Source organism: Myotis nattereri (genome assembly GCF_964212035.1).
Source record: "Myotis nattereri genome assembly, chromosome: 5".
NCBI classification, from domain to species: domain Eukaryota; kingdom Metazoa; phylum Chordata; class Mammalia; order Chiroptera; family Vespertilionidae; genus Myotis; species Myotis nattereri.
The window spans coordinates 71209824-71231150 of record NC_138080.1 but is presented as its reverse complement, the minus strand read 5'-3'; the positions used below and the strand labels follow the sequence as shown (position 1 = coordinate 71231150).

The following is a 21327-nucleotide window of genomic DNA, read 5'->3' as shown; positions in this document are numbered from 1 at the left end:
AATTAGGCAAACTCAAATTGAACAGTCTGTAAAATACCTGACCAGTACTCCTTCAGCTGTCCAGGTCATCAAAAACAAGGGAAGTTTGATAAACTCAGAGCCAAGAGGATCCCAAGGAAACATGACAACTAAATATAATGTTAGGACTTTCTGGATGAGATCTTAGAACTGAAAAAGGACCTTAGCTAAACACTAAGAAAATCTGAATAAATGTGGAGTTTAGTTAATCATGCATGAGTATTGTGGTTTTTAAAAAAATGTATTTTTATTGATTTCAGAGAGGAAGGGCGAGGGAGAGAGAGATAGAAACATCAGTGATGAAAGAGAATCATTGATCGGTTGCCTCCTGCACAACCCCTACTGGGTATTGAGCCCGCAACCAGGGCATGTGCCCTTGACCAGAATGGAACTCAGGATCCTTCAGTCCACAGGTCGATAATTTATGCACTGTGCCAAATTGGCTAGGGCAATATTGGTTTAGTAATTGTAAAAGATGTACCATACTAATATATGATATTAATCATGGGAAAACTTAGTGTGTGGTGGGAGGTAGGGTTGGGCATATGGGAATTCTTTATACTGTCTGCTCAATTCTTCTCTAAGTCTTAAACTCCCCTCTTCCCAAGAAAAAGTCTATTAATTAAATAAATAGAGTTTTAAAGTCACTATCACAGATCTGGGCAGATTATAGACATTCAGTGAATGTAATTGAAATTAAAAGCCGGCTCAGAGTGGTGTCCTGCACCCTACAGGATGAGTGGAATGCAGGGAAGGAAAAGCATGGGGAAGATTGTTGATTCCTTTCATGAGGACAATGGAGGAGACCTTTCCAGTTCTTTATCCCTCTGTTCCTGGTGGTAGTGGAAAGTTACTAAGAAAAGCCCTGTGAGGAAGTTGGCTGGGGAACCTCCTGGGTTTGGGCTGCCCTGAGCTTGCCTGTTTCACTGCTGTTCTCTGTTGAAGCCTATAAAGATGTGTGTTGGTTCTGGCCCCATACCCAGACCCCATATTCTAAAGAATACTTTCTTTTAGAGTTTTGGTTATTTTTTCTTTCACCTTGGGTACAGTTTCTAATTTAGAGTCTCACCAGGAACTGTGTTCAGTTCTGTGCCTTTTGTGGACCTTAACTCTTTCTTTTCCTTCTATAGGTTTGCTGTCATGTGGACTTGTCTAGAGTCTGAGACCTTTTGAGTTTCTATTTAATTTCCTTTAGAGTTTTTATTTTTTAACTTTAAAAATCCCCTTGACCTCTCCCAATAATGTTGTATAATGTGCCCCATACACTTAAATTGGCAATTATTAACATCAGTAGTAAATAAAGACATATACTTAATTTTATCATTGTTAGAATGGCTGTTAGGGAATAGTAACCTATTATTCTTAAGACAAATAGTGTACTTAATATGCCATTGTCAGTATAACAAACTTCTATAGAAGTTAGATTGGATTTACTTAAATTTGGCAGTTTTTTGTACACTGTTTAAGTTGACATAGTAAAGTTGAGACACCAATATGTTGAAACTGTATGTTAATAAAATGTTTTTTTTTATTTGTATCAGTTGATAAAATTGCTATATGAAATATATGTCTTGATATGAAAACATCCTATTACATTTGGCTAAAATAAAAAATGACAATAATATGAACTATAATAACAAAACCTTTAGCAATTGGAATCTAAGAGAACCAAAAAAAATTTAGAAAGAGAAGAATGCTTTCAGACTCTTAAGAAGTTTATTTAATAATAGAGAAGAAAACTTTATTATTGGGTTGGTTTAATTTTTTTATTCATAGATTCCAGCTGAGAGAGACCAGTTATTCTTTTCAATCTTTTTAAATAGAATTTAATTGGAGTTGAAATAAATATTACAGATTTACATTTATAACAATTTAAAAATATCTGTGAATGTTTTACATTGCAACAATAATTTCAGTCTATACATTAAGCACCTTCTTTGTGTCAGGCATTGTCAGTGGTAAGCAAAGATGCATTAGATGGTTCCTTGTTATCTGTCAGCCCATAATTTAGTGAGAGAGACACTTAACTAAACAAATGACATAATGAAATGGGTAATATTTAGAATCTTGATGATTAATTGTATGTGAAAATTGAGAAACAAAGGGAGAACTCGAGGTGAATTTTTTTTGTTTTTGTTTGTCTGTTTCCAATGACTGACAGGTGGAAGTACCGTAACTCTGGAAAGAGTATGTGAGGAGTATGGTTGGAGGTGGGGAAGCAAATAATAAATTGGGATTTAGACATGTGGAGTTTGGGAATGCCTTTATACTGTTTTAAAAAATTTTTGTTTTGTTTTTGTTTTCTTAATATATTTTTATTGATTTCAGAGAGGAGAGAGAGGGAGAGAGAGGAGGAGGAGAGAGGGAGGGAGGGAGGGAGGGAGGGAGGGAGAGAGAGAGAGAGAGAGAGAGAGAGAGAGAGAGAAAGAAAGAAACATCCCCAAAGAGAGAGAGTAATTGATTGGCTGCCTTGTCAATGGCCCACATTGGGGATGGAGCCTGCAACCTGCCTGGGCATGTGCCCTTGATAGGAATTGAACCCGAAACATCTCATTCTGCAGGCTGACGTTCTACCCACTGAACCAAACCAGCTAGGGCTAAAAAATAAGTTTTTAACTGATTTTTAGAGAGAAAGGATGGGAGACAGATAAAGAGATAGAAACATCAATGAGAGAGAAACACCATCGATCGGCTGTCTCCTGCACACTCCCTACCCAGGATTGAGCCTGCTGGTCATGTGCCCTGATTGGGAATCAAACCAGTGACCTCTTGGTTAATGGGTTGATGCTCAACCACTGAGCCACATTGGCCAGGCTGAGATGCCTTTAAAACTACATGGCAGATGGATCCCGAAAGCCATTGTAAATATGGATTTGTAGCTCAAGAGGATGGTGATTTCTAGAGATAAGAGTGTGGAAGTTGAGACCCAGTGTTTAAGATCATAGATAGTAAAGAAGATTGAGACAAGAGAGTCAGGAATAACATACTAAGGGTTTTTGTGGACATGTGGTCATGTACACTTTACTGTTAGCTTAATTGGAGTCAGCATGGTGTCCTCAGTGTAAGTTCTTAAAATTTCTTTGTTTTCTTCTGAGTGAATGAATTATGGAGAAGGTTTATATTATACTTATTGAGACAAACAGCTTGAATTATCTTCCCTTCTCTGTCAGCCTTTGTCACTTTTTAGTAGAAACTTGCCCAAGGCCTGGTATGTAATGCCTGTTTTCAAATTTTTTGAAGTGCTTTTCCAAAATGGCCTTCTGTATGTGCTGATGCTGGTTTTTTTAAAATTAATTTTCAAGATCCTGTACTTATATTACATATATGTAATTCTATCTCATGTGAGTTTGGAGTTTTTATGAGCATATTCCATAACATTTAACTATAGTTAACACGTAGGTTAACTTGCCTTCCCTAGACATTTCAGAACTTATAAAAACTTGATTTGAATTGTAATAGCCAAAAGCAACAGGCAGGTGTCAGACACATTTAAAAAGCCCTTGGGAAGACTGGAAGAAACCCAGTAGATTAAAGGGACAAAATTGCAAGAGTATGAGGTATAAATATTGCCCTTGAATTTGTGACTGATATGGTGTAAAATAATGAAACAGTAAAAGATAAGTCAGGTTAGTTCACACTAGATTCAACAGCCTGACAAATATTTTACATGCATTTATGCTATTTCTGTTGTTTTGTAAACTTGAACACTTGATCTCAGCCATGGAAACATGCAAAATAATGCTACCCTCAACTAAGCCAGTATAGGGTACTGGTAGTTTTCTTTTTCTTTTATTTTTCTTTCCTTTTTTGGATTCCAAAATCTAAAATATTTACTAGTTGGCCTTTTACAGAAGAAATTTGCCAGTCCCTGTTTTAAATGGTATCTCAGTCCATTTAGGTTGCTATAAAAAAATATCATAGATTGGGTATTTATTCCTCACAGTTATAGAGGCTCAAAGTCCAAAATCAAGGAGCCAGCAGATTTGGTGTCTGGTGAGATCCCACTTCCTGGTTCATAGATGGCTATCTTCTTGCTGTGTCCTCACATGGTTGAAGGCCCTTCTGGTAGTTTTCTTGATCACCCTTATCAGTGAAGCATATGGTATCTAGACAGGTGGAATGTGGTAGGACTGACACACCATAGTTATCTGGTAAGTAAAATTGGAAAAGAAATAACCTTATCCAGTCTCATTTATCTGATCTATTCTAGGGATTTATGTATCACTTTCTTTTTCTTTTTTTTTTTTTATATATTTCTTTCTTTTTTTTTTTTAATATATTTTATTGATTTTTTACAGAGAGGAAGGGAGAGAGATAGAGAGTTAGAAACATCGATGAGAGAGAAACATCGTTCAGCTGCCTCCTGCACATCTCCCACTGGGGATGTGCCCGCAACCCAGGTACATGCCCCCGACCGGAATCGAACCCGGGACCTTTCAGTCCGCAGGCCTACGCTCTATCCACTGAGCCAAACCGGTTTCGGCTATGTATCAGTTTCTTAAAGAGTTAACTTAAGAGCAAATATGGGCCTCACAGACCGTACTATATGTACCCATGCTAGCAGCTAACCCTAACACTGTGCTTGATATAGGGTGAAAATGGGGGCAACGGGTAGACAGAGAACAAGATGTTTATGGTCACAGCTTTGCCTTTGTATTGATGTGAAGTTTTTGGAACATGGAATGGCTTAATTTGTTGAGGCACAAATAACATCTAGTGAGAATAAGCATGCTAAAGGAATTAATTTAATTATAAGCATATTTTTATTTATTCCCCCCCCCCCCCTTTTCTTCTTTCATGTATGTATTTGCTCTTTCCTCGTGGTTATATTTATAAAGAACTAAACAGATGTTTTCTTCTCATGCAGGGGCCTGAATTAATGAATAAATATGTTGGTGAATCTGAAAGAGCTGTTAGAGAGGTAAGAACATGATGCCGCAAAGTGGAACTCTGCACAGGAGAACCATACTTCTGTCCTCTGTATGATTTCCATTTTGCTTGGGTTACAGATTTTGAAATTTTCAAATCTAAATTCTAGTGGTATATTTTTTCTTTAGGCAAATATTATTTTATTATTTAAAAATGCATTTTTGACCACCAACAATATTTTGTTTTTAAGTCTCATAGTAGTACCATCCTTTAATTTTACCAAATAAAGATTTTTTAACAACTGCCAGCATTTTATTTTAGAAATGACATGTGTATACTTACAAAGAACACATGATCTCAGAATGAGATTTAAATCCTTTAAACTAGATAGTCCTTTAAATCAAGTAAGCTTAGTATATGAAAATGCCACTGTATTCTCCTATTTAGCCTGTGCCTAAGTGATAGGCCACTCCTTCATATTGCGGAAGCTACATGTACTAAATTCATGTAAAATCAAGGTGCTGGATTTTGGTAACAGCAGTTTGACCACAAGTCTTGACTTTCCCAAGCGGAGGTGGGCCTGCCTCACATAGGCACCCTCTATCCTCACAGAAGCTAAGCAAGGACAAGAACACACAAATAGCAGTGGAGTGGATGGTCTCCACTTGTGAAGTTACCTGAGTGTTACAGATTGGGACACTTTCTTTTTATCTGAGAAAACATTTTAAGTTACTTTTTTCCTTTTAAAATATAGGTGAAGATAATTGTATAAAACATTAATTGATAATGACAACACTATCATTAATTAAAATGAAATAAAGTGATCTTTATAAATATTAATGCTTTGGTAACTGTTTTGTATTTTTATGGTCATGATACTTGTGACAAGAAAATGGGGGCCTAGATTTCACGTAACACACGTTTGGATTTCTTTCTGTCTGTGCGGGCTTTTTCTAACCCATTTCCACATGTCACACTCATGGCTATCAGGCCAGTCACTGGTGTTGATAGTTTGATTGACTTGTGGTATAACCAACCAATGACCTTCCAAGTTTTGGCCATTTTTCTTGTCCCATAAACTATTCCTTTCCCATAAAGTCTTCAGTGACATGAACAAGGTGCTTGGTTTGAGTTTATGGGTATTGTATATGCTCAGCTATGGTTGATTTTGCACATGTATGATTTTTCTTTTAAATATGTGTTGATTATAGTTAATAATACCTGCCACTTACTGAGTTCTTAATATGTTTTAGGCATTGTACTAAATGCTTTGCATTATTATTATTTTTTATTTAGTTCTGAAAAGAATCTTCTGTGACTGGCATTTATTATTATCTGCATTTTATAGATGTAGAAATAGAAGTTCAGAGAAGTAAAGTTATCTACTCTGAAGGTCATACAACTACTGAAATGGTGGAGTTGGGATTTTAGCTGAGATTGTTTGATTGCTTAATCACATTACCTTCTACAGGCAGACCTCTGGATACATATTGTTGCCTTACCTTTGTGCAGTGTGTATCCATCTATTATAGGTTGTAGACAAAATGATTGGGCTGATTGTCTTGTACATAATAGATTCAGTTCTAAACAGTTTTCAAACTAAAACCAATGACAGGAGTTTTTTGGAGTTTGCTGATCTTTCCCTAACGTGACACTTTTCTTTCCACCAGATCTTCCGCAAAGCGAAAGCGGTGGCTCCTTCCATTATTTTCTTTGATGAACTGGATGCCTTAGCAGTTGAAAGGGGCAGGTAGGCAATATTTCATAGGACTACTGTTAAACATTAGCAATCACAGTGTAGAGTAAATAGCATTTCTTATACCAATTTTATTTATTAGTACATTTGGCATAAAGAAAACATTTTTCAATTCATGTGGTTATTTTCTCTTATACCCATTAAATTACTTCATGAATATAATTTCTCATATACCCATTAAATTATTTCATGTATATAATTTCATATACAATTAAGAAAAAAGCCATACGTTGATATCCATTTGGGACATTTGAATTAATTTTTATAGTTTATTATCTACAGGGATCCCTAGCACTATCAAAATTTGAGTTGTTATAAATATGTGATTAAAACTATAAATAAAGCTCAATTAAGCATAATATAATGATACAGTAGACCTCAATTCCAGTACAAGATGTTATTACACAGATGTTAGTATTTCTGAATTAATCATCTTTCCAAAAATATAAATTAGGTACAGTAGAATAAAAATTAGTATTAATAGTTTTGTTCCTGAATTTCAGGCACTGAGTATAATTATTTATATTTTAAATATATAATCATATAGTCGCACACACACACACACACATATATATGTATACATATCACAGAACTATTTACAAGTATGACTTTTTTCTCTACAAATGTTTAGAGGTCCTTTAAGGAATATGTGCAAGTACTTCATGTTGGAGAATGTTAATCTGTATTCTCTGTGCATAACTTCCTGATGTATATATTGATTATAAAAGTTCCCTGATGGTAATTACAGTGATGGCAGAGGGCACCATGTAAGCCTCAGGAGTAAATTCAAGAAGAAGCATTGCTATTCTCTTCCTTTCTGGGTAGTCTACCCTGCCTCACCGGATGAGAATGTAAACTCATTAGGAAACTTGTTAGGCGGGAGCCTGCCCTGCTTTCCTGTTTGATCTCCTGTAAATACCCACCAATCTTCTTTATTTTATGAGTTAAAGTACTTGGGCCCTTTTTATTACTTCTGAAGTGAGATGACACAAAAGGTTGCAAATAGCTCAAGTTCACCTTAACTGCAAGAGAAGAAAAGGAAGCCAGAAAAGTTAGCTGATGCAGTGTGACCTGCCATATTCATGTGATGTTGGGGACATCTGTTTTTGGAGTCTAAAAAGGAACAGGGTGGGATACATTGTTAAATGTGAACCAGATGGGAGGTAGAATATGTAGCAGATTCTCATAAAATGCTTTTGAAATAAAATGGTGTGAGAAACCAGACTAGGCACTTGGCAGAAATAACCTGTTTTTGCAGGCAATTTGGTCAGTAGGACTTTGCTAATGTATTAGAGATGATAATGATTTGCAACCTCCAGATATCATTTCCTTTAATAGTGTTCATTGTATTCTGTACTGTGTACTTCCCTCTTTCCCTGGCTCCTTCAAATCAAGTACAAATGAATTCTGTGCAGTTTTCCTTTGTATAGAAAACTAGAGGCTCCGTGCATGAAATTCGTGCACGGGTAGGGTCCCTAGGCCTGACCAGAGATCAGGGCTGATCGGGGGCCTTTAGGCTGCCGGCCAGGGCCTTCCTTCATTCTGCGCCACCCCCTGGTGGTCAGCGCACATCATAGCGAGCCATTGAACTCCCAGTCTTCCGGTTGAACTCCCGAGGGGACACTTTGCATATTAGCCTTTTATATATACATAGAATTGGGGTCAAAAGTTATTTGACATTTCAGAAAACAAAGATGAGATTGATAAGCAAATGTAATGCTAATGGGCCAAGGTTGAGCGTTTTGGTTGTACTTTAGTTGTGGTGAGCCTCGTGCGTTTGTTTTTTTATAGCTGTAAGAATCTTATAGAATGATATTCTCTTTTCATGGTGGTTGTTTGTTTGTTTTTCCTAATTTGTTGATGGGCCACATTGCCTAGAAAATGATTGTTTTATCTAATTGATTGCTATTACCTGAACACAAAAAATGAAACCTCCACAAAGGTATCTATCAATAGCTGTTTTAAGCTATTAAACCAAGTAACATTTTCAAGCTATTAAACCAATTTTATGCATTGTTAAAGAAATGGAAACATGGAAAAACAGAGAAAAATAAAAAATTCCAAACTAGGAGGCATTTCTACATAATACTGGGCTATAGCAGTGATGGCGAACCTTTTGAGCTCGGCATGTCAGCATTTTGAAAAACCCTAACTTAACTCTGGTGCTGTGTCACATATAGAAATTTTTTGATATTTGCAACCATAGTAAAACAAAGATCTATATTTTTAATATTTATTTTATATATTTAAATGCCATTTAACAAAGAAAAATCAACCAAAAAAATGAGTTTGCGTGTCACCTCTGACACGCATGTAATAGGTTCGCCATCACTGGGCTATAGAATAGTCATTGCTTTCATTTGTTCAAACAGTAACATTAAGATCAAACCCATATGGCTAGTCTAAGAATGGCAGTGTGTAAGAAAGCTGTTTCTTCTTATCAAGGTTTTAATTTCCAAGTTTAAGATGTCTTACAAATTCGGCAAAGAATTATGATGTACTAGTATACATACCAGTCCTTACTATCCCATGCATGTTAAACCAATTATTTTACATACTATTTGCTTAGCTTTAAAATAGGTGTGCTTTCAGACAGATTTTTTTAATATGTACTTATAAAAGTGTCTAATTACACCACTATTTTCTCCTTTTTGCCTCATTTAAATTTCTTTGGGACTTGAAAAATAAATAAGCGTTATATTTATTTCTCTTTATCTGTATACTCATTTAAATTATGGTTGTTTTGAATAAGATTTTTTGGGAGTCCTTATTTCATGTTGGGAGTTGGAGGAAATATAAGATCCCTTTTGCAAAGTGGCTTCTGTGATCTCCCTAACATTTGGGAAAATTGAAAATGGTGTTAAAGTAGCATAGCTCTTTTGAAAATAGGGAGGAATTCAAGCACTAAGATTGGGAAGGGGTTACTGGGCTAATAATATTAGCTAACACTCATTTAATGCTTATGAAACTATAGACTTTTAAGTGCTTTATAGGTTTAAAAAAATTTAAAAAGCTCACAAAAGGCCCCTGTATTAATGCAAAGTAGGTTATTATACAATTGACAATTGGCTTTGGTACTCTGTTGCATCTCTAGCTACCTTAAGTTTATATATTTTTCAAGGTTATAGTGGGGAGAGCAAACTCGGCAATAATTCATCAGTCAAACTTGTCTTAGGCAGCATTGGAGAGGTGTAGGGGGAGCCCCATGTACTGTATTGTCTTGGCCAGGCGTCCTGTGACTGAGGACATGGTCACTGGCCTACCTGAAGACTCCTAGAGCAACCTCCTCTGTCACTGATCCTGAATCAAGCTCATCAACTGATTGCCTGGTAGTTCCAAACTGCAGGCAGAACTAGAAGAGATTTGGAACTGGAAACATATCTCTGGAACTTAGAGCCACCAGCTGGAGAGGCCCATATTGTTTACTTAATTAACTTCCAGATAACTGTGACTTCCTTTGTTTGGAGTGACTCCCTTTGTCACAGAACATGTTGTGTGACCTTTTGTTGTATTATCTTCAAACTACTAGCCCCGTGCATGAAATTCGTGCACATTAAAAGGGAAATAATTAGCGGAGATATTTTAATATTGCTGTTTGCCCTTTCTCTATAATAGAAGTGTGAGAGATAAAAGGAACTTAGTAAAATGTATATGAAAATAATATATAAATTTATTAATAAACAGTAACAAAAGGATATAACAACAACAGAAGCATGATATAAAAATGACAAAAACATGATATGAAAACAACAAAAACATGATATAAAAACAATAGTGATGCAAACAATGACTGATAAAGTGATTAAACTTATTCTAATATCTCCCTGTACACCATATTAAGAGTGAAAACACTTTCAGAGTGCTTGACTAATTTCCCTTGTGATGAAGTACTTAGAACTTTAACTGTAACGTCACATGCTCTTCAAACTCAAGAGAAAGCAACATATAACTAACTGACCATGTGTGAAAGCGGGTTCGGGTAGGAATATGCCTACTCTGTCTAGAGTTTGTCCTTGTGATTTATTAATAGTCATCACAAATGCTGGCATCACGGGAAACCGTCATTGAATCAATTTAAATGGGAAGCCAGTGTCAGATGGGGACAAATTAATTCTTGGAATCAGAACAACCTCTCCCTCTGCAGATCCTGTTAATACTTCAGCTTCGATAATGTTAGGTCGTAATCTTTTGATAATAAATCTGGGACCATTACAAAGACCCCATTTACTATTGAGATTTCTCAATAGCATGATGATTGCACCCATTTTCAATTTTAATTTATGACACGGCATTCCCGAAGGAGTAATGCTATTAAGAAATTCGATGGGGAAATTTTCCTTTTCAGCATCATCTGTAGAATCAATGAAATCATCACTCAAATATATGTGAAAATCTCCATCGAGTATATCCAAAATTTCTTCATTTAATATTTGAACATGCTCATTTTTTGGACAAAGAATTGCATGTTTAGATATATTTTTAATATTATCTATAGATATAGTATTTCCAAAGGTAGCTTTAATAATAGATCCATTACAGATCATTTCACAGGGGATTTCAATATCCATTCCTAAATAAAAACTATTAAGTTTGCCATCTCCAAGTTTTACTAACCATCGACTATAAGAAGAATCCTCTGATCTCTTATTTGTTGTAAGAGACAACTTTCTGAAACATCCCCAAACATTACAGTACTTTAGATCACATAGCATGCAGTACAGTACTGAGACATTGTCGAAAATCCCTTCTAAGAAGGAGAACTTTCCCACCAAATACAACATTCAGACTCATAATTTCTCTTAGTAATCTGTCTATGGCATTTATAGCATGACTGGATGCCATGGTGCATTCATCAATAATGAGAAGTTGGGCATTTTTAATAGTTTTAGCAACTTCACTCTTTATATTGAGTCTAGAAATTGAAGTTTCACTTAATGGAATCGGTAATTTATATTGGGAATGAAAGGTGCTTCCACTGAGAAGTAAATCTGCAGCAATTCCTGTAGATACTGTGGGTAAAACAGTACCACCACGACCTCTAATATAATGTATTAAAACTTTATACAGATTTGCAGGTGAATAGGATTCCTACCTGGCAGGCCCCTGACAGCAAGCTGGCCACCTGTCGATTCTGTGAGGAATGGGGCTCCCTCCTCCCTCCTGTCAGGGTCCGGGGTGCAGGTGAATGGGGTTCCTGGCTGGCAGGCCACTGACAGCAAGCTATCCAACAGCAGATTCTGTGAGGAATGGGGCTGCCTCCTCCCTACTATCAGGGTCTGGTTTGAAGGCCGGACTCAGTACTTCCATGCTCTGCTCCGAGGGTGGGTTCCTGCCTGAAACTTTGCCCTCTGGGAAACAGCTGGGGGAGGGCGCAGCCCTTTCCAAGACGACCCCTGCAGGACTGACTTCCTTCCGGTTGGTCGTGACATGATGTTACACCCAGGGTTTTTATATAAGTTGATCATCATAAAAACCCCAGGAGGTGTAGGTCGTAGTCCCACCTCCATTCTGCAGGTGAGACAGCTCAGACATTTAGATGTGTAAATACCTTATTCGGTCATGTGTCGCTAGTAGCAGAGCTGGGATTTGAATTCAGATATTTCCACTCCAGAGCAGATACTCTGAGCCACTTTTTGAGTTGACTACCACACCACAGATTCCAGGACTCCAGGTCTAAGTAGTTAACTAACTTACCTTTCAAGCTTGTATTTAGTGTGCATTTTCTCAGTGACTTACATTAGTAATGACCCTGCTCATCTAACTGGGCTGGTGTTAGACTCCTTTCAGAAAGCACACAGTCATTCACCCATTCAGTAAATATTTATTGAATGCTATTTCAGCAGCAAGCTTGATGTTGGGGATAAAACAGTGAATAGGACCTAAGGCAATTTTCTTAACCTCTCTAAGCCACAGATTCTTCATTTGCAAATTGGAGTTAATAGCAACAAATTCTAGGTTGTTGGAATTAAATACATGTAAAGTGTTTCCCATGGTACCTGTGATTTTGTAACTGCTTAAAAACTTTAGTGTTTCTTATAATTTCTGCATAGATTTTTTAATAATAATAATTTCATATAGATAGGAATACAGTGCTAGAGATAAAAATGTATCCTGCCCAACAGAGTTTATATTCTAGTGGAGGAAACTGAAGCATTTTGGAAATGAGAAAAAGTATTCTGGAGGTGTCAGGTACTATGACATTTAGTTAATCTAAGATGCCATTGGTTGAAAGACAGGTTATTATTTTATGTACCATTACTGAAGAAAAGTGCAGCTTTAAACTATAAAATGGTGCTGAGAAATACCAACTCCAGGATACATCTTGATTTCAAAATTTTTAAATATGAAAAATGTTTGTGGTCTAGAAATAGAAGAAAGTATTGTTATTTGTGTGAAAGAGAAGATGATCTCTTCTATTTTATAAAACTAATGCTACTATATAAAAAACCATTTGGGGTATTGTTTTATGACTAGAATGTAAAAAAGATGGTTATATGAAAAAATGGAAAGGATTAAGTTTTCAGTCAAAAACTGACAGACTAAATAGTATCTTCTGTGAGGTATTGGAGAATCTGTGGTATCAATGACTGTTGTCTTGTATGGCTGTTTCTGCACTTAATAGTCCAGAATGGGTTTCCACTTGGAGTGGTTGGGGAAAACAGTAAGGAGTTCTGAACTAGCTTTCCTTGTAAATGAGGATTCCAGGCTTAGCAGCATTCTGAGAAGAGCTCTGGGTTTTAAAATAATGGTCAGGAAATGGGGTGGCCTCTTTTGCAGCACATTCAAATTTCAGGTGAATGCATGACACTAAGCGCTGTGGAAGAAATTTTTGTAGGCATTGTTTCTCTAAATGACATTTTTCAAGGAGGATTCTGAATTGTTTTAATGTGATTTTTATGGTGGTTTTAAAATTTTCATAAAATCATAAAATTTTATAGCTGGAAAATTTCTTAGAAGTCATCTAGTTCAAGTTTTTATTCTTTAGAAGGAACAAAAGCCCCTAAAATTTAAGAGAAAGGCACATAACTTCTTTGTGGCCTGGACAAGACTAGAGCTCATGCCTTCTGATTTAGTGCCCTTTGAACATCTTCTTACTATCAAGATTTGGGTGTATTTATACCTGGATAAAAATTACCTAATTATATAAAGAACATTGCTATGCTTAACAAACTCTAACAAAAACTACTTATTAAAAATTCTAAATGTTATTATTTTATATATTTCTTTCAAGTTTCTAACTTCAGTGCCTGTTTTCTGGTATGCATAGTTTTCAAATTAGTAAACTTTTAATATTAAACAGAAATGCTGAAGAAAATAGCAAAAGAAGAAATGGGAAGTGTGTAACTTTTTAAAAAAAAATATATATTTTATTGATTTTTTACAGAGAGGAGGGGAGAGGGATAGAGAGTCAGAAACACTGATGAGAGAGAATCATCAATCAGCTGCCTCCTACACACCCCTCACTGGGGATGTGCCCGCAACTAAGGTACATGCCCTTGACCGGAATCGAGCCTGGGACCCTTGAGTCCGCAGGCCGACGCACTATCTACCGAGCCAAACCGGTTAGGGCAGTGTGTAACTTTTTTTTTATTTTAATAGTTTCATGACATGTAAGAGAGTTCTATGAATATTTAGTGTTTTGTTTGTGCTAAGTACTGTAGCATATAGAGTAAAGGTCTGACTTTTCAAGGCAGGGCCTATTGTAGCATTGACTAGGAACTGGGAATTTTTTGTTGTCATAGGACAGGTAGTTGCTCTTGTTCTATCTGTCTTGCCTTTAAAAATGAAAGTTTGGTTGTGTTTTACATCACCAAGAGAATCGTCATAGGAAATGCTTGTGTTCAGAGTAGTATTTCTTTGGCTAGCCCTTTTTAGATCTTTTATAGGTTTCTTCCAAGCCTGAATAATGACTATGGGAGGTGTGAGAGAGAGATTTTTAAAAATATATATATTTTTTATTGATTTTTTTACACAGAGGAAGGGAGAGGGAGAGAGAGTTAGAAACATCGATGAGAGAGAAACATCGATCAGCTGCCTCCTGCACATCTCCTACTGGGGATGTGCCCGCAACCAAGGCACATGCCCCTGACCGGAATCGAACCTGGGACCCCTAAGTCCGCAGGCCGACGCTCTATCCACTGAGCCAAACTGGTTAGGGCAAGAGAGCGAGATTTTAAGAAACATATTAAGATGCCCACCATTTGGAACTGTTTATGACATTTTGAAATGTATACTAAATAAACATTGAAAATTTTAAATTGGATAATTGAGATGTTGTCTATAATTTATAAATTATATGAATAGATGATAGGGCATTTTATTTTATTGGAAGAGTTGAAAAGGAAATGAATATATAATTTTTGTGAAGTATGGAGTATTGAAAAATAAAAATCAGTGTACTAATGACTACATAGCAGTGATATTTCTGTTAGTACAGATTTTTGGCTTTGGCGGGGGGCATACATTCTCTACTGAAACTCTTCATTCTTTGCTACTGTAGTGCAAGAGTCTCTAGTGAGTATGTGATCAAATAGGAAAACAGTCGGCTGGCCAGATTTAGTCTGTGACTATAGTTTGCTGGCCTGTTCTAAGATATAAAGTCCCTTTGGTCCATGGCACCATATGACTTTTGAATCTGAATAATTTAGAAAAATGGCTTGACCTCTTATGGGAAAAGAGGGTTAATGTTTTGGGAAAGTCTAGCTTCAATTTTCTACAGCTGAACATTTCCCCCCATTGTCATGTTGCCTATCTCTAGCAGATAATAAAGTTTTATAAAATCATTTCATTATGTTAGTGATTACACATTTGTTTTAAAACTTTTTCTGGGAGTTGATTTCCTAGGATGTCAGTTTTATGGGTTTTGTTTCCTACTGCAGCTTTGAAATTCAGCCAAGAATATTTCTCAGCCCATAAAACATTTTCACTGTGCTATTCTCTGGCTAGCTCTCAATGATTTGTGGAAATAAAGGGCAAGGCAGCATGGGTAATGGGAATCCAAAGAATTCCCTTCACCTCATCATCCACATTATTTACAGCCACTGTTTCCTCCTACAACAAATAGCAAATTGGACAAGTATGAGTTCACCACTTTCTGTTTAGAAGTGTCCTATTGGAGGGTATCAGTAATGAGTTTCTGAATACCGATATTTTTATAAAAAATAATGAATTAAATATCTTTACTTAGGTGCTACCTAATACAATCACAGAACCATAGACTTCTGAAGTTAGAAGGATTTATATAATATCTAATATAACTTCCTCATTTATACATGCCAATGATTATGAAGTCCTTAAGGGGACATTAATATCTTTATCCTCTTATCTCAGCTTTCTAGAGCAATGTCTTCCAAAGAAGCACCACACATTCATTTTTCAAATAAGGCAGTGATGGTGCAGAGAACCTATAGATTGGATTCACTAAGTTGGTTGTTCTCAGAATCTGAGCTCACCATGTTTTAGTGTTATTTTAAAAAAATTAAACACTGGGACTGTCTTGGGGAATTTTGTGGCCTGCGTTTATGTGCATAGAAGCATCACTGTCTTCATTCTAAAGAAGCCTTTGTAAGGTTTGGAATACATTCACCTGTCAAAGACCTCTGAAAAGAATTAATGAAGTACTAAGCAATGCTTTTTCAAAAAAATTCTAGATCATAGGCCTTTGGGATATAATTAGGTTTACATGAGGTCATGTGGGTGTGGCCCTCATGGGAGGATTAATGTCGTTTAAGAAGAAATACCAGAGACCTTGCTTTCTATTTCTCTCTGCCATGTGAGGACACAGCAAGAAGGCAGTCATCTATAAGCCAGGAAGAGAGCCCTCACCAGAACTCAACCATTCTGGCACACTGATCTTGGACTTCCAGCCTCCAAAACCATGAGAAAATGAGTATCTGTTGTTTAAGCCTCTAGTCTGTGGTGTTCTGTTATGGCAGCCTGAGCTAACTGATACACATCCCTTCTAAAATACTGGTGTTAGTATTCTGTTTGTTATTAATGTATTAATTAATTTATTTTTTAAATTGATTAAAAATTTTTTTTAATATACTTTTATTGATCTCAAAGAGGAAGGAAGAGGGAGAGAGAGATAGAAGCATCGATGAGAGAGAATCATGGATCAGCTACCTCCTGCAATCCCCCTATCGGGGATCGAGCCCGCAACCTGGGCATGTTCCCCTGACCAGAATTGAACCTGGGACCTTTCAGTTTGCAGGCCGACGCTCTTTCCACTGAGCCAAACCGGCTAGGGCTGTTATTCATTTATTTTTCATCACTATATACTTCCTGGGTGATCTTTTCTACTTCCATCTTTCCAGGTACCATCTCTATGGCAAGACTTCAATAGATATATTTCTACATCAGACTGCTTTCTTTTATGTCTAACTCTTAAGATGTCCCACAGGCACTGCAAACCCAACATGTTTACAGTTAAAGTTCTTTTCCCCCAGTGACTCCATGGAGACTTTCGTTTACCAGCCTTATTGATTGTGTCGCCTTAATATTTCTCATATATATCCACTTCTTTCTCTTTTGTTAAAAAAATTATCTTTATTGTTGAAAGTATTACAGATGTCCCCTATCCACTTATTTTTAAATAAGCAAATCTTTCTTCCCAAATCTTTTATATTTGACAGTTGTGTAGCATGTCATTATTGGAGAGAAAAAGAAGACGGTTGATGATGGAGGAAAAAAAATGATTTGAATAGAGTTAGTTTTGGGATATGATAATTCAATAAGTAATGAATTCTAAAGTATGCATTTTATATTTTGAAACTTTTTTTGTTAGAGAATATACAATATTTTTAAAATAATGGAGTATTTGGAGATTGGTAAACAGATTTTTAAAACTGTTTTTAAATGTCAGTTCTTCAGGTGCTGGGAATGTAGCTGACCGTGTTTTGGCTCAGCTCCTTACGGAAATGGATGGCATTGAACAGTTAAAGGATGTGACTGTTTTGGCAGCTACTAACCGCCCAGATAGGATAGACAAGGTAAGAAAGAAGGCTATGTGGGTGTTGTAAATTCAAGAACTGGATCATTTGATTGTTTTTTATGTCAAATTACTTCCTAGTCAGTTTTTCATTTAGAGAATACTGAAAGCTTTTTAAAAAATATTTAAAAAATTGATTTCAGAGAGCAAGAGAGAGGAGAGAGAGATAAAAACATCAGTGATGAGAGAGAATCATTGATCGGCTGCCTCCTGCATGCTCCCCATTGGGGATCCATTCCCGTAACCTGGGCATGTGCTGTGATCGGGGATGGAACCTCCACCTGGTTCGTAGGTCAACATGATACCAGTTGGCTGAAAGCTTTTAAACTAAAGGAAATGAAGAGAACAGAGAAAAGTTTATGTTATTATTGTTTATGATTTTTGTATTAATGAAACCCTTTGAATTTCCCCTACCCCATGGTTACAGAAAACTTTCAATATATTTCCCTAGGGAATTAAAATTCTGTGATTCTCTTGTTTATTTCGTCTGATGGTTTTTGAGAAGTTTTTAACATTTCCAGTCATATTAAGATAAATTTCTGGCTATTTAGTACTAGACTCAAGTTATTATTAACAACTTTCCTGAAGTCCTGGCCTAACCACTGATTTCAAAATAATTAGAATAAAAATGACAATGGATTTTACTTCTGTAATAAATCCATTGCTTAGCCTGTAGTGTTAAATAAGCTATATAGGTGCAAAATTAACCTTTTCAAGCTATTGCTATCCCTCCCCTCCAGGCCATAGTTTAATGTAGAGCCAACTAAATTTTAACTGACTAACGTATACTAAATGTATAATTTTTTCAACAAGGATTTAAATTGAGGGTAATAATTTACTCCTAGAGCTTGAACCAATTTCTCCTTTTTTGTTAACATGACTTTATGAGCTCCTCCCATCCTGTGCACGTGTACACAGACTTTTAGTTATAAAAATGAGGTTTAAAAAATGATCCTTTTGAAGATATAAAAGGAGCTTTGATGTGGAAAGAAAGCCTTGCTTTCGTTTACTTATGTATTTTGCTATGTGACAAAGACCCTTTAGTCGCTACAGGTAGGAAAGCTTTAGACCTGAATAAGTCATTCTTTTTCTGATGCAGTGTTTTATAAGAAGCCAGGTGAGTTCTGAGCATTTGTGGGATCTGGGTCAGTGCCCAGCCTTCTCTGATGCTTATAAAAAGGTAGGACTGTGTGTGACCAAGGGTTATAGAAAGTGTTGAAAGAGCCCATAAAGATGACCTAGTCCTACCTTTTGATTTCACAAATAAAGGCGCTAAATCCAGAAAAATCATCGTTTTCCTGTTAAGACTACATTATGTTTTTATATTTGTCTCCCGGTGACTTCATGGCTGATGAGTTCTAAAATTTATTGGGTTTCCTTCTCTGTAATGCCTAATCTAATAGCGGTTTTCTTTGGTTCCTTAATATTGTATGTCCTCAGTGTTAGATACATTTCTTGAAGTAGGACATTAAGTTCTAAATAAGTTTCTCTGGGTTCCTCTAAAGTTGTATGACTCAGCCCGGTTGGTGCTTGTGTTAGTTCTCTTGCTGTATAACAAGTCACCTCAAATTTAGCAGCTTCCCACACCACCCATGTATTAGGATGTCTGTAGGTAGGTCAAAATCTGGGCATGGCATGACGGAGCTGTCTGCTCAGGGAATCACTACAGGCCAAAAACTAGGTGTTGGGTGGACTACTAGTACATTCTCATCAGGAGCTGGTACTCTTCTTCTAAATGCACATGGTTGTGTGATTGAAGGTCTAGGGACTGAATTTATTTACTGGGTCAGCTGGGAGCCACTTTCAGCTCCTGGAGACCTTCCATGTATCCCCTTCCCATCTTCAAAGAAAGCAGTGGGGAAAATCCATATCTTATACCTCTCATGGTTTAAATTTCCATTGCCAGGAAAAGCCACCTGTTTTAAAGTCTCACCTGGTCAGGTTAGTCCCCGTTTCTCCCCCGCCCCCCAAAGGGAAATCTCTCCACCTCCAAGTCAACTGATTCAGGACCTTAATTATATTTGAAAAAACCCTTCACAGTAGCACCTAGATTAGTGTTTGAGTGACTGGGAGAAGGTGGGTCCACCAGGGGGTTGTGGCTTGCTGTACTAGAATTCTTCCTACCACAGTGCTCTTCAGCTTCTCCCCGCACCCCCATCCCTCCACTACCTAATTTCTCTTCTAGGCACTAAGAGCAAATTTTAACTCTCAGAGACCAACTTATCCTTACCTGTTATATGACTGGTGACAAACTAGCTCCTTTGAATTGTCCTTGTTCTGTGGAATCTGCTGTCATTTCAGATGCGGCATTTATCTGCCTTGCCTTATACGTCTTCAAATTATACATGTGATCTCTCTTAAAATAGAAAAGGATAAAATAATTAAAATTCCTTTTTGAAAGGATACATTTTTTTCATGTTCTTCATATGTGTAATACTTTGTAAATCTGTTCTTTAAGACAGCGGAATTGTTGATTTATGTTTTGCTTCTATTTCTCTCTGTAAGAGCTAAATTGAACACCAACTGTGTGTTTTGTAGTAAAATTTATCCTAAATTTTACCTATACTTGGTACAAAAGACCTTGAGAAATTTTTAAGACAAACCTAGAGATGAGAAATTATTCTTGGGCCACTCTAAGGTTTGGGGCCTTTCTTCAGGCTCATCTTAGAAGAAGTCAAAACCCCCAAAGTAGATGACTTCCATTCTCTTTAGGATACTGTAGTCTGTAGATACCTTGGATCTCTTGGAGAAAATGCTTAACCAGATTTTGCGCAGAACTTTTCTCCAAAGTGTGAGATTGAAGGGATGGAAGTGGATCTTCTTTTATACATTTTAGATTTTTTGCACTGTGTTTGTGTTTCTTACCTGCTAATAATATTAGCCCCAGGTAGTAGGTGGTGTTTCATTAGTAGCAACTCATAAGTGACAGTCTTCAACATTGCAGAGTTTGAGAAATTGAAATTAAAGTTTGGGAAATATCTTACCCGAATTCTAGTCATATTTTTGATCCTTTATAAAATGTTACCTTTAGTACCTCAGTTCTAAAAACACCTCTAACTGTCCAAAATAAATGTTTTAAGAGCCAGTATTTTTACACATACTGCTAACATTTCTTGATTTAATAACCTTTGCTTCAAGAGGCTTCAAAGAAAACTGCAAACATATATGTATGTGTACTTGTGTGTATGACTTTGTTTATACGTATACATATAATCACATTATATATACACACATACATACATACTTTGATTAGTTTTTTAAACTAATCCTCACCCGAATATATGTTTATTTATTAGAGAGAGAGAGAAACATTCTTCGGTTGCTTCCTGTACACATCCCAACCGGGGATTGAACCTGCAACCTAGGTATATGCCCTGACCGGGAATGGAACCTGCAACCTTTTGGTGATGGGATGATGTTCCAACCAACCAAGCCACCCAGGCAGGGCATACTTTGATTAGTTTCTAAAAATTGGAAGTCCATGTTTTTTTAACCAGTTAATTTTGGATGAGCACATTTAAACTAAGATGTTGAAAGCATTTGCTAAATAGATACAGACTTATTTTTAGGGGAAAGCTAAAGATCTTTAATTAAATATTTAAATTTTTGAAAAATTATAATGTTTACTTTGTAATAGATGAAAATAAAATTACTGGCAGGAAAACATAAAATTAATAAATGGGAAAAAGTTATC

At 36.4% G+C, this 21327-nt stretch overlaps 1 protein-coding gene across 1 annotated transcript in view; it reads left to right on the top strand.

Moving 5' to 3' along the window:
• The window catches only part of AFG2A (AFG2 AAA ATPase homolog A), a gene marked incomplete at its 5' end in the record, with an annotated part of 266725 nt that overhangs the window by 80417 nt on the left and 164981 nt on the right, over positions 1-21327 (top strand). Inside the window, 3 exons of the mRNA XM_081091172.1 lie at positions 4886-4939; positions 6558-6637; positions 17508-17634. Of these exons, the coding sequence (XP_080947298.1) occupies positions 4886-4939; positions 6558-6637; positions 17508-17634 (261 nt within the window). The remainder of the gene's footprint in view (positions 1-4885; positions 4940-6557; positions 6638-17507; positions 17635-21327) is intronic.